General features: G+C 51.8%; 3 protein-coding genes across 3 annotated transcripts; 2 read left to right on the top strand and 1 right to left on the bottom strand.

Annotated features, from left to right (window-relative positions):
- Window positions 1-1,224: 1,224 nt before the first annotated feature.
- On the top strand, window positions 1,225-2,109 carry PV07_00696 (uncharacterized protein; the record flags this gene model as incomplete). Its single annotated transcript, XM_016387169.1, has 3 exons — window positions 1,225-1,793; window positions 1,864-2,026; window positions 2,080-2,109. The coding sequence occupies 3 exons, from the start codon at window positions 1,225-1,227 to the stop codon at window positions 2,107-2,109; spliced, it is 762 nt and encodes a 253-aa protein (XP_016254097.1).
- A 572-nt stretch (window positions 2,110-2,681) lies between these two features.
- On the bottom strand, window positions 2,682-4,726 carry PV07_00695 (uncharacterized protein; the record flags this gene model as incomplete). Its single annotated transcript, XM_016387168.1, has 4 exons — window positions 2,682-2,733; window positions 2,789-3,186; window positions 3,241-3,361; window positions 3,426-4,726. The coding sequence occupies 4 exons, from the start codon at window positions 4,724-4,726 to the stop codon at window positions 2,682-2,684; spliced, it is 1,872 nt and encodes a 623-aa protein (XP_016254096.1).
- A 4,185-nt stretch (window positions 4,727-8,911) lies between these two features.
- Window positions 8,912-12,753, top strand: PV07_00694 (uncharacterized protein; the record flags this gene model as incomplete). The annotated part of the gene is made up of 5 exons (XM_016387167.1): window positions 8,912-10,010; window positions 10,065-10,322; window positions 10,558-12,019; window positions 12,044-12,341; window positions 12,400-12,753. The coding sequence occupies exons 1-5, from the start codon at window positions 8,963-8,965 to the stop codon at window positions 12,751-12,753; spliced, it is 3,420 nt and encodes a 1,139-aa protein (XP_016254095.1). The 5' UTR covers window positions 8,912-8,962.
- Between the last annotated feature and the right edge of the window lie 1,040 nt (window positions 12,754-13,793).

Here is a 13,793-nt window from a genome sequence, read left to right as displayed (position 1 = left end):
TGCAACCATCGTGAAAGGTCACATTCTCTTCCCGGGTCCACAAACCGCTCGTTTATGTGCTTCACGAACGCTCGAAACGTGGAATCTACGAGGGGCTCATACTCCACCACAGTACTCATGGCATACGCATGAGCCACGGGACGGCGGATGTGGGCGTGCTTTTCCTCGTCCATGACGGAGGAGAGGTTGTGAATCACTTCGCCCGCTTGGCTCGTCTGGTGTTGCGAGATGTACAGATGGCTCTGCCCGTATAATGTCAGCGTATTTGTCCAGGCATACGACCCTCGGAGAGAGCGTTCCTTACCTTCTTGAACACCGGTTTCCACCCATAGATGATGCGGACGGCCTCGGCGTCTCCGATAGAGATGGTGTTCGGTGCCAGACGAAGGAGAGGGGTGTCGTATTGGCGGTGGAGCTCATAATCTTTCTGGGACTTCCTTTGCACACAGTGGATGAACAGCCAGAGATCCGAAATAGACGCCAGAAATGGGCCTGGAATGTCGCGTACGCCGGGCTTGTAGCGATTGCGGAGTAACCTGATGAATATTCCAACGATGATGCAGGGGATCCAGTATTTCTGGAGAAGGGCGAGAATATCATAGAAAAGTGCCATGACTAGAAGTGTAGCCTCCGGCTCCACCAATTACCAGGGTTTGCTCAAGATGGGAGATCAGGAGGGAACGGACCTCGTGTAAGAACAAATACGGGGGACTTTGGGATTTTCTAAGAATGAGGGGGTGAAATTATAGGTAGTGAGTGGCATAGAACACACATGCCTTGAGCCTTTCGCAGGCGTGGTGGTTGGCTATCATGTCCCTGGAGTCGTCCTGGAAAAGGGGGCCGGCACGGGGGCGGCAAAGACGGACGGAACGAGAGGACAACAACGGCTGAACACTCACGAAGATGCCAGATCTCCGCTCTTCGGCCGTTGGACGTTGTTCTCAAGCCGTCCTGAGGCTGATTCACGCCTCCTGCGGAGGTCGTCAATCTCTCGGATTCTCAATGAAAATCTAGAAGCGGGTATTCTTCCCGTGCTTGCTTCCGTGCAGCCGGTGCGCAACACGCGGAGAAAGGCTATAGTATAGTAGGCAGGAAGTGCGAGCTGGGCTCGGGGCTCTGTCGAGGGCCAGCTTATAGGCATGCTGGGTAGATTTCAAGGGCGAGTCTGGCGTTGCAGCTTCTACCGTGAGCAATACTCTGTCAAGTGTCAATTCTATCTTCAAGATGTCGTACAGTGACCTGAAAGGCAAGACTTTCATCGTGACCGGCGCGGCCAGCGGCATGGGACGGACGACATCCCTCGCTCTCGCCAAACAAGGAGCGAACGTCGGTCTCCTCGATCTCCGCAAACCCGACAACGTGCTCTCCGAAATCGAGAAGCTCGGAGGCGAGGCCATCTCGCTGGCCTGCAATGTGCAAGACCGCTACGCCGTGGACGAGGCTGTCAAGGCCGTCGTCGACCGGTTCGGTGGCCTGCACGGAGCGGCCAACATGGCTGGCTACGTCGGTAATCAGGGGTTTCATGGCAAAGACAACGCGCTCGATATCATGGACGATGCGTACTGGGATAACATGTTGACGACGAACTTGAATGGGGTAAAGAACTGCTTGAGGGCGCAGTTTAATCATATCAAGGAGGGAGGATCGATCGTCAATGCTGCGAGCATTGCGGGCCAGATGGGCGTCGCGTATAACTCGTGTTATGCTGCCAGCAAGTGGGGGGTCATTGGGCTGTCGAAGAGTGCTGCCCAGGAGGGAGGAGCGAAGGGGATCAGGGTGAATGCTGTTGCGCCGTAAGTTGCGTCCATCCGAAGCCGACGAGGTCCTCCTATTCGGGATTATTAATGTCAAGGGAGGATGCAGTGGAGTGGTCGATACACCCTTGGTCGATTCGCTGGGAAGTGAGAAGGAGGTGTATGACTTCCTGCTCTCGAAGACGGCGCTCAAGCGGATTGCGCAGCCAGAGGAAGTGTCCAAGGTGATCATGTTCTTGTTCAGTGGGGAGGCAGGCTATGTCACAGGCAACGTGGGTCGCATCCTGAACAACGTCCGGCAATGGTGTTGCTAATTGTATGATAGGTGATCAACGTCGATGGGGGGTACCAATGACCACCCTTTGTGCTCGGAAGGGGGGTTCCCCCTACGTAGTGATCTCCATTGGCCGATATTCCATGTATCTGAAATCCAGGAGCACTTCAATCTCGCAACCTGTGCGTCAAGCCTCGACGTCTGCATCGTCACCTAACGACGTATAAGCTGACCGGCCCACTGTTGCGGCTGTGCATAAATTGCGGCAATATATCTCCGGGTCAAGGGCCGCGACTTGTACTCGAAATATAACCTGACGTTGTGATCTAAGTTTGGCAAGGCTCTTGACAAGGGCTCTTGGCGAGATGTGTGCGTGGCTCAGAAGGTCTGATGGACATCGAGCAGTTGCAGGCGTGATACAGGAAGTCTACACCGCATAGAGGCAGGACGTACTCTGGGGTAACGTTCGCAATCTTGCTACTATTGCTACAATGTTAGAAAGTGGTTGAGGACGATCGTGTCCACAAGTCCTGTACAAGTTGAGACATGCATGCTATCAACTTCGACGCTGGAGTGAACCTGCTCAAGATAGTTAACTAGCCACTAGTCTCATGGAGGGCACATCCTCCTTCCCCAATCCTTCGATGACAACTTCACTCTCCAATGAACGACGTCAAGACCTCTGGCTCCTGGTTGAAATACCACCTGCAGCGGGTCAGCATCTGAGAAGGAAAAGAACCTAGATTGGGGGCCAACTCACACATTATCCTCTCCCTTGTTGTGCAACTCCTGCTGCAGAAACCCACTAGCCAGCCAAGCAAATTCGAGTTCCGGCTCCGGACACCTACTCTTCCATTCAAAATCCTCATAGCGATGCATCCTCAACAACTCAAAATAATGCAGACGCGAGCCACCGTGGAAGGAGTACAATTTGCCGTCGACTGTGCCATTCTTGAACGAGCTCTGGCAGTTGTCGCCCCACACCGTCTTCTCCAGCCAGGCCAGCATCTGCGACTGCCAGTTCTTGGCCTTGCCTGGCTTGAGGAGGAAGGAGCTGTAGTTTTGGGTTTGGAGCTTGTTGATTATGTCGACGATATAGAGGGTTACGCGCTCAATGGAGGGCAAGAGACTGCCGTGGCCCACTGGTGCACCCGGACCCTATCCAGAGACGAGGTTGGCCAATGCAAAGATAATTGGAAAGGAAATACATACCATATACACAAAATAATTCGGCATATCGTTTGCGATCGCGGAAAGATACGCTGCGGGGTCTTCCTTCCATTTCTTCTGGAGGTCCACTCCATTCAATCCAATCGTTGGCCATCTTGGCACCCTGCCGGAGGTGTTAGTTATGCTCCGGACAAAAGTGCTCCCCAACTCACATCGACATGTCGAACCCCGTGGCGCAGATGATAACGTCGAACTCCCGCTCCGTGCCATCGGCGGATTTGATGCCCTTCGCCGTGAAAGAGTCTAATTCTCCCCAAGCAATTTCGACGTTGTCCGCGCAGAGTGCTTCAAGGTATCCGGTTCCAGGGGTAGGTCTTCGGCATCCCACAGGATAGGTAGGTAGCAGAAGCTCGGCCAGCTCGGGCTTCTTCGCGAGTCTTCTCTTCATATCCTTGGTCGTAAAGTCCAACGCGTCTGCTTGAGCTTTGGTGCCATGGATGAAGAAGGGAAAGCCATCGTTCAATTCCTTCTCGACAGCCTTACGATACTTTAGGTATTCGTCAGGGTTCTTGGCCCAGAACGCTTTCTGCTCCTCCGTAAATGGTTCCCCATTTGCCGGAACGAAACTAGAGCCCAAGCTCGCCGTGATCCAGGTCGGATTGCGCATGAAGACAGTCAGCTCTGATACCTCTTTTTGGATGGCGGCTGTAATCTGAATACCACTGCTGCCGTTCCCGATCAACCCGACCTTCTTTCCCTTGAGGTCGGTCTTCGGATTGTAATCAGCACTGTGAAGGAGTTGGCCTTTGAAGACGTCACGGCCTGGGGTTGTAGGCCAACGCCAGTGATTGAAATATCCGGAAGCATTGATGAATATATCGCACTCCTCGATTATGTCCTCGCCAACTTCACCATCTGTGATTCCAGGACTCGAAACAACGGTTCTTCTTCCATCTGTCTGCCTGCTGTGGACGAGCCATTGCTGTTTCTCGTCGTTCCACTCAGCGCCCACGACCTTCCGTCCGGTCGTGATATACTGGTTAAGTTGATACTTCTCTGCCACTTCTTCGAAGTACTTCAGAATCTCCGGCGCCGTGACATAATACTCCGACCATCTGGGATTCGGTGCCCAGGTGAACAGGTAAGCGTGAGCTGGTATATCGCAAGCACATCCCGGATATTGATTCTCGAACCATGTCCCGCCGAGACCCTGGTTCTTCTCAAGAATGTGGAGATCAACGTTCTTGAGCACACCAGTTTGGACTTCATGTGCCAATGACAAGGCGCTCGCGCCAGCTCCGGCGACAATCACTTTCATTCGACGTGGCCACAGGAAGGGCATCTTCGACAACTCGTACGCGAGGGGGTATTTTTTGTATGCCTCTGTGGCTTCGATGGGTGCAGGTTCCCGGCGAGCATTGTTGGTATCTGCCTCCGTCACTCCATTGAGGGCGCCATTTGTTACGGTGTGGGCCACACCGTTTATCGCACCTTCTGGCGCTCCATTTGTTACTCCGTTGATTGCCATCGTAAATGGTTCTTTTGCAGAGTTTGCAGGGCAAGGGGGATTGTGTTGTTATGCCTGGGGCCAAGATGCGAGAATCCACCTTCGACAAGCTGTGAGATTCGTCTGCCGTTCTTTATGAAACGATGGTTTTCATCGGTTGTACAAGTCCTACTGCCTCGTGTCCACAGGACGCCGAGTGGACAGCTATGTAGAAACACTGTTGATCCCTTGAATGCTCGGGGTTGAAGTACCGGGAAGGCCCAAGGCGGAGGTGCCTTTTTCCGGCTTGGAGACTCCATATCTGATCCCATGTGTCAAGAGCTCCGTGTGAAAGATAGAGCTCCTCCCATGAACATCCAGGCCGCTCGAAATGAGCGGCATGAGAAGGGAGGCGAGCGAATGAGTCTGGATAAACTCGGCGAGGATGGGGCGGTACCGTGCCATGTAGCCGATCACAGTACAGTGACGAAGGACGTTGTATGGGCAGTGGAGAAGGACACCAGCACCCACGCCGGACCAGGAGAGGTTTTCAGCTCTATACCAAGGAGAGAAGGTCCCCAGAAAATATCGGAAGCGTGGCCAGACGCGGGCCGAGAGACGGAAAAAGGCGATATCAAATTCCGCGACGCCGCCTCCTCTCCATTCACACTCCTGTGCAAGCTCGTTCCCCAGACGGCGCGAGACGTCGACCTCCTTTCTGGGGCTTACCCCAGATTGCTCTATCCTCAGAGAGGCTGGGCATCCGGGGTTGGCCTGATACGATGCCTTAGGGGGGGCGGTGAATATAAAGGCGACAGGTCTCGACCTGCCTTCGATCCCTGCTCAACCTTGCCGTCTCAATCTCTCAGACCCCTCTTCCACTCCTGCACTTATTAGATATTGTCCCTACCAAAGAGGTTGACTGGAGTTTGTGAACGCCATGACTGTGCTCAACACCGATGCGGCGGCCTTCGAGCATCGCCGTCATTTCAAGTTCTACACCGTCCTCGTCGTCTTCTTCGTGTCACTGGGCACGTGTTCCTATGGCACTTCAGCCGCCATCATCAGTACCACGCTGGGACAGCCTTCCTTCTTTGTGGCCATGGGTCTCAATGACTCCAACATGGCCAGCTTGACTGGTGCCATGAACAGTCTCTACTACGCCGGAGGCATCTTCGGCGCCATCTGCCATGGCTTGATAGCTGACAGATATGGACGCAAGTGGGACATCTTTGTCGGTTCAACTTTTGTTCTCGTCTCTCAAGCATTGATCACTGGATCTGTGAACCCCGCTATGTTCATCGTCTTTCGTTTCTTCGCCGGCTGGGGGTAAGCTCCTGTTCTCGTTTCGTCAATGAACACAGTTCTGACTGGCAACCAGTGGGTTTCAATTGGTCGCCGCCGTCCCAATGTGGATTGCAGAAATGTATGTACAACAGATTCCCAGCCACTTATATCTCAGAGCTGACTGGATATGCGTAGTGTTCCACCGGCACATCGCGGCATGCTTAGCGACATAGCTCCCATCATGATCAACGTCGGGTGAGTCTGCCCAATGCATGGTGGCCGACCAAACCATTTGCTTCGCTCTGACGTCTTGTATGACAGCTACACGCTCACTGGATATGTTGGGGTCGGCTTCTACTTTTTTGATTCGAAAGATGCCTGGAGGGGCCCAATGGCTCTGACAATGATTCCCCCATTGATCCTCTGTTGTGGGATCTATTGGATTCCAGAATCTCCGAGATATCTTCTTCTCAAAGACAGATACGAGGAGGCATGGGCAATCATTGCTCGATTACATTCGGATCCTAGGGACCCTCACAATGAGTTTGCGAAACGCGAGTACTATCAAATGCAGCGACAGATCAAGTTCGACGCTTCCCTGAACACGGGGTACAAAGAGATCTTCACCAGGCCCTCTTACCGAAAGCGAGCTTTCATCTCGATCATCTTAATGGTCTGCGTCATGAGCTCGGGTGTTCTAACCATACAAAGTACTGCCTTACCACCTTCCCCCCTTTCCTCCCTTGTTATGCATATACTAAGCTTTGCAGACTACGGCGTCAGTTTGTACGCAAAACTGGGATACGATAACCTTCAGACACTGCTCTTTCAAACCGGCTACACTGCAACAGCTCTGTGTTTCAGCATCGTTGCCATGACCTACGTCGACCGCGTCAAGCGGAACTATCTAATCGGCGTTGGCTTTTGCGGCTGCGGCATCGCTGTCATCCTCGAAACAGCGCTGACTGCGAACTTTCTAAACTCTGACAACAAGGCCGGTCTGGGCGCCGCTGTCTTTGCTTTCTTCCTCTATGTGGTCTTTTTTGAACTTTGTCTGGATGGACCCGAGTTCTTCTATCACTCTGAGATCTGGCCGACGCATATGAGGGCGAAGGGTTACACGCTTTGTGTCGCTTTTTATAGCGGGATCAATATGTAAGTGTTATGCCCAGAGCCTCTTTCTTGTGAGACATCAACGTGCTGACACTAGACTTCTCCAGAGTGTGGCTTCAAGCAGCACCTACAGCTTTCGCGCACATCGGTTGGAAGTACTATATCTTCTTTATCCTCTTTGCGGCTTTGGGAGCGTTCTGTGCCTTTTTTATCTTCCCCGACACCCTGCACAAGCCGTTGGAAGAAGTCGCGGCCATTTTCGGGGATCACGATCTGGTTATAGTTTATCAGAAGGAGCTCGATAGCGCTCATATTGCTCTTGAGACTATCGAGGAGATTATTCCCGGAATGGGCCCAAAGCAGGTCGACGACGCAAGTTTAGAGAAGGAGGGACCTCGAACGGCCGTGATTGAAGATGTGGGCACCCAAGCCTGAAGATGGATGAGAAGGATCGTCAGGTGCTCATGCCTATTCTACTTCGAAGTCGAGGCAAATCGGGCGGATGCTTGTCAGAGGCGAGGAGGAGTGTGCTCCCTAGGTACCTTACATAACAAACACGTTGTTTCCTGATTTCAAACCTTCGCACTGAGCAATACTATTAGTAGGGGCTGCTAATCTTGCGGCATTTGCGGATCAAGGGTACTAGGTAAGTGGTAATGTATGTACATTGTGGGTTGCAGCTTAGGTACATAAGTGGAACGTCCCATTCTGAATCGAATTGAATTCCCTTGGTTGGGAAGCAACGATTGTACCGTGGTCACGAGGCTTTGAATCTGGTATAGCCATATATTAGTGATGCTGCTGGCTTGCCACCCCCTTTACAGGATTCCGTAATTTGCTACATTGGCCCTCTTTTGCGTCCTTGGTGGCAAATGTCTCACTCTTTCTAGTATAGAGGAGGCAAGGGATACCCCTTTCTCAGGGGCTTCTCCTTGTGCAGTGTTCACAGTGCTATTCAGTAGATATATAGAGGGCACTTGCCCGCAGACGTCTTTACTAGAAGGATAGCGCCAATCCAGTCGTTTATGCCCCTTGACACACTAATTCAAAGCGCAAAGAAGGTCAAAAAAATGGGTTGAGGAGCTAGGGATTGAGGTATTAGAATGGCCTCCCTATTCGCCTGATTTGAACCCAATTAAGAACCTCTGATTGGAGCTTAAAAGCGACCTGGCAGCCCAATTCGTTGCGCCTGTCCGTCCTTGCTGCATTTGACGGCATTGGCCTGACAGTTGCAGTTGCTTTGCTTTGTTGGAAGTCTGTGAGAAACTCGGGCCTTGTTAATGACGATGGCAGCTCAGCCTTGTTCTTCGCCTCCAGGTTTCTCCCGACCATCCTCGCCGTGGCTTATGTTCTTGTGGCAAATATCGTCCTCGATGATGTTAAGCGCACAGAGGCCTTTGCGCGCCTTGCGTCGCCCTCGGGGGCATCCGCTACCTCAACTTTGCGGCACAATCCCGGCCCATGGGGGACGTCTCTCTGGAGGAGTTTTCCGAGCGGCAAAGACCACCGAAAATTCAGTGCCGCCCTGTTCTGCGCGACGCTGGTATATATATTTGGTATACTGGCCCTTTCATTATTTTCATCTGCGTTGTTGGCGTCCCAGGATGTCGCAATTGTGGATACCACTTCGTTCAAACGCATTGGCTCCACCACGAATATCCCACTTGCCTCAGAGGTGAAGTCGACAACATACTTCCGCACTATCGCGCACACTCTTCAAAATGTGTCCACCTCGGCTTGGATCACTGATGACTACTATATCATGCCGTTCTGGCCTGCTGGTCTGGAAGCACCCCCATTTGGTCCCATCCTATCAACCCACGCCGAAACCTGGCAGGCTGTCACTACGGTTTCACCTCTGAGCTGGACTGTGAGCCCATGACCGTGGATCGGAAGCACTGGCAGATAGACAAGAGTGCTGCGGCGGCGTCTGTGGTCTTACGCTCAAGTTCTGGTTGTACGTACGGTGTTGAATTTTCCACCAAGTACGACAGCGACCTATCCTACACTGCAACAAGTGGGGGAACTCCATGGTCTACTCTCTCGTCATTCATCATCGGTAATCACGCCACAAACACCCCCACCGCTGCTGTCCATACTGGCAGTTCCGTGAATAGCTCTGATTGCCCCGCCAACACCGAGCTTCTCTTCGCCATGAATAATCCCATTCTACAAGACACTATCGGCTATGGCTATTCCGAAAACAAGCACTGGCAAACAGCAGGGACTCTTTGTCGCTACTATCAAGGCGATGTCCCGGTTAATGCAGACCTCACTCAAGCGAGTTCTCTGCTTTCCTTTGACGAAGCGGACTACACGGGTAACCGCCGTGCCATCAACACCAGCTTTTTCGACACTGCGACTTTTCAAAATCTGTTTCTCAGCAGGAACTGGTCATACCACTTCATAAATCCCAATGCAAGTTCACCTGTAAACGGAGGGCCCATGGCATTGCTTGCCGCTCGTTACAACAACTTGGTCGATGCTATGTTGAGTGACCCTCAATTAGTAGCCCAGGCCTCTCGTCTGAAGCAGAATTTCCTCGGCGAGGTCATGCAGGACGCACTTTCGGCTGTCATGCAGATCGAAGGTGTGGATGGTACTGTGTTAACAACGAGACGCCGTATAATCGCAGTACCGGTTACCGCATTCACCCTTGGCGGCACGCTGGGGCTCCAGCTTCTCTTGATTGGTGTTTTGGCAACTCGAATCTCTCAGAGAGCTCTCGAACTTCGACACGACCTAGCCCTGGTCATTACCACTGCCGCCCCGGTGACAGAAGATAGTAGCGACGTGCGTGTGTCTCTCGAGCAGGTTGATACTCGAACTAAAACGCCAGATACTACTTCCAATGGAGGTGACAAGTATAAGCTGCAATCAGGCTCACTTCGGTTGATCCAGGCTCCAGCGAACCAGTCCCGTTTTGGTGAGTCTGCGATGATACACGACTAGTTTTAGTCAATTCTAACAATTTTGCAAGGGCCAGCTTTAGCCAATGGAACGAAATGGCGTCCATCATCACTAAAGATTCCTGCCTTACTTGCCTTCACCACAGTCTTGATTATTGTTCTGGTGGCTATGACAATCCTTTACTCGTTCTCTCAACGAGACCAGTTATATCAAACTTTTTTGGTCTACCAAGCAAGTTTGAGGGTAGGCTCGGATCATTTCGGCCAAATAAGTGCTATTACCATCATCACCACATTCATCGGCGTGCTGATTTCGCTCTGGTGGGGAAGTATCGAGACTAACATGAAGAAGATACAGCCATTTATCACGATGTCTAAAGCACCAGCACCACTGAATGTGGCAGCGGCTTCGCCTTACTAGTCCTCCTACTCACTTTGGGCGGCTTTAAAAGCTGCACATAAAGGACATTGGGTGTTGGCATGTTTGAGTTTTGGAAGTTTTCTCACCCAAATTCGTGAGCAAACCCATGAAGTCAGCATTGCAATATTGACTGATTCTCTCAGTGACGATCTCTTTGTCTGCGCTCTGGCAACGAGACTACGGAAGTGTCGACCGACATGTCCAAGTCGCTAGACCGCTGGTCCTTCGCCAGGTCCCATTTGTTTCTCAAGGCGAGATAGAACCAACAACAGGTGGCCAAAACTACCAAGGCACTGTTCTCCAGAGCCTTTATTCGAATCTTGAGACTAACTGGCTCTATGGCGCTGCCATTGAGTTATCGCTGGAGGGAGCCTCGCCGGCGTGGAGCTCGGATGGCTGGAGTTTTGCGCCGCTCAATCTGGTAGATTTGCCTGATGACACTTTCCAAGACATTGGTTCCTTATCATCTGCTCTCGAACAGGCGGTCAATCCTAACACAGGCACCAACGTTACTGTTTCAACCCAAGCAATACGCGGGAGACTCGAATGTTCCCCATATGAAACGGTCAGCAATACCAGTACATGGCTGAGTATTCAAGACCCCACGAATAGCAGTGTCTGGAGCCTTTCGTCCAATCCAAGCAATATAGAGGTGGGCTATGAGCTGGGAGCTTTTCTTGACTACACCGAATACATAGAGTCCTGGCCAGGCGATGCTGGGGATTTCCGCATCCTACCTGACTTCTACACCAGCTTCTTCGTCAACCCATCTCATGTACAATGTTGCGTCAATACCTCGTCAACGGATCCTGGACCCGCTTCCATTGGATTTTGGTCTGCTAATCTGGGGCTTGGAAAGCTGAGTCTTTGGTCGTCCACAAATCCTTACAACTTCACTGTGAAATGGATTCATGGCTCGCAGTTACAACAGTATAAGAGTAACAGCAGCAATGGCTTGTCCCATATGATCTGGTCCGAACCGTCTCAAATGGCTGCATTAAACTGTGCGCCTATCATTGAGATTGCCAACTCTTCCGTGACAGTCGACTCTTCTAGCGAGAGAGTGTATACTTACGCCATCCTAGATGATCCCCAGCTTGATCTACACGCATGGTCAGATGCCTTAAAAACGTGGTCGAACAATATCACGAACTCCGAGGATTTCTTGCTGATTAATATTACAACAAGGCAAGTTGGCCTGTGTGCTTTCGCTGCACAAGCTTTACTGACCGGCTTTCACAGCTACGGCATCCTTTTTCTAGATGCCCTGCTTACGGCAGCTGACCTTGGCAACATCTATGGACCCGACGAGAACACTGGCTACGACGATTACACCCGCGAAAACACTAATAGCACCACTTTCAACATCCGCTCTCCAGGTTTAAATGTGGACTACATGACTTACGCCATGCTGTCCATGGTGGATTATAATCAGACCGCAATGTTGGATCACGATACGTTGGGTCAGCTTGCGAACCGAACTTTTTCGACTTTCTTCCAACATTACGCGAGTAGTAATGTCACGGATGATACAGGCGGCTGGACGTGGCAAAAGGTGAATTCGACTTTACCAGCTGGCCTGGGAAAGCCAGGGAATTACGGGAAGTGAGACGACGACGACAATCTTAGGACGCAAAAGTACGTAGGCAATGTGGCCAACCTCAGCATATCCAAATCGGTTGTGCTTCTGAAGTCTTCAAAGACCGCGTTCTGGAAATCAGCGGTCATCATATTTTGGCTCATTGCAACAGCTGCAGTGACTGCCCTTGTCTCAAAGGCATATATTGGTTGGTTCGAAAGGAAAATTGAGACGGTTGCGGACGTGCTTGCACTCTTAGTCGCGAGTGAAGACTTGCTCGAGCTGATTAGGAACAAGGGTCAAGACAAAATTAATGAAGGACTGGACAGTCCGAACTCGTCTAGGATGGTTCAAGACGAGGACAGGTGCGCTGAAATAGGGTATTGAACTCGTGTCTGTACCACAGGACGAACTCGACACTCCAGAAGAGGAAGCTGGCGACGAGACAACTGGACATGAAGGAGTGGCCGGCCCGTTGATCTCGGGCCGTGAGGAACATTCACCCTCTTTGCGATTCACGCCCTCAATCGTTTCAGATCACGGGCGAAACAGTGACCATGAGACCGTTGCGCTTAGTGAAGCAGAAGAGCAGGATCACTTCGGCACCAACCAATCGTCAGATCCTCGCCGCTCAGAAGTCTCGCACGCCGAATATCAGTTGCAACCTCTGGAGATGAGGCATCAGCCCGATAGGCATGGCCCGGGGACTGATCCCGTTGCGAAGTGTCTGATGAAAAGCACCGACGATGAAATGCCGTGACGGCCACGGGCGTTGTTGAAATTGACGTGGCCGTCGGCAGCTTAATATCACGACATTCATACCTGATCCAAGAGGTGTAAACCTTTTGCACGTCCAGATCTTTTATTCCACTCCCCCCCCCCCCCCCGGAAGTCCGCGCCCATCGCTGCTCCCCTTCCTGTATAACCACGTCCACCTTCCTAAGCCTCGCTGTCATATCTATCATCAAGCCCTCGTTGCCAACTCCGAGCCTGACCCCCGTGATCGAACGCGCTCATTGCACGCATCAGGCGGCTCTCTTTCGTTCTAATTCATTCTTACATCTCCTTGCTTGGATTGAGACGGCAGAAAACTGTACCACAAATCTTGGGGAAGCCAGCTGGATTGGCTCATGTATTATCACACAAAAGGACAAATTTTGATGAGTCGATGAAGAGCGAAGTTGCAAAACGAACAATCTCACTGTTCTGTACGTATGACTTGTCGAATCATATTGCTGGAATCCAGGTTGCAGCAGTGGAGCAGGAGATCAAAGAAAGACGAGCGCCGAGGGGGAAGGAAAAGAAGACGACTGGGGAGGGAGGGTTAAAGTACGACGAAACGCGAACAAGGAGGGATTCGCACGAGAAGTAGAGGGAGGGCAGGGGAAAATATGAGGACCGAGAGAGGAAGAGGAAGAGAAGACAGTGAGAGGAAGAGAGGAAGAGAAGCGTAGCCCTACAGAACTGGGGGATTCGTTTGACCCCGTCCAGTAGCGACAAAGTAGGGTATCCTCTCTAGGATCCAACTTTACATCAGGGCCGAAACTGGCCCTTGTCGATGTGATCGGGTAGAGTTACTACCAGGCTAGATGTGCGCAACATTAGCGCCTGGGAGACTGGAGCCCGAATGGGAGCCTCACTAGCCCGTAAGAGAGAGAGGGAGAACGGCAGGAGCGGGCTAGAGCCGTGGGCGAGTAGGAGAAAGTGGAAGGGGAGCGCGAAAGAGAAGAAGGGAGCAGAAGAGAGCGGACGGGGGAGTAAGTCGACTAAATAGTCGTTAGCGGAAGAGCAAAGCGGCCG

The sequence above is a fragment of the Cladophialophora immunda genome, assembly GCF_000835495.1.
Source record: "Cladophialophora immunda strain CBS 83496 unplaced genomic scaffold supercont1.1, whole genome shotgun sequence".
Lineage (NCBI taxonomy): Eukaryota > Fungi > Ascomycota > Eurotiomycetes > Chaetothyriales > Herpotrichiellaceae > Cladophialophora > Cladophialophora immunda.
Note: the sequence above shows the minus strand (reverse complement) of the source record. Positions and strands in the feature narration are given on the sequence as shown.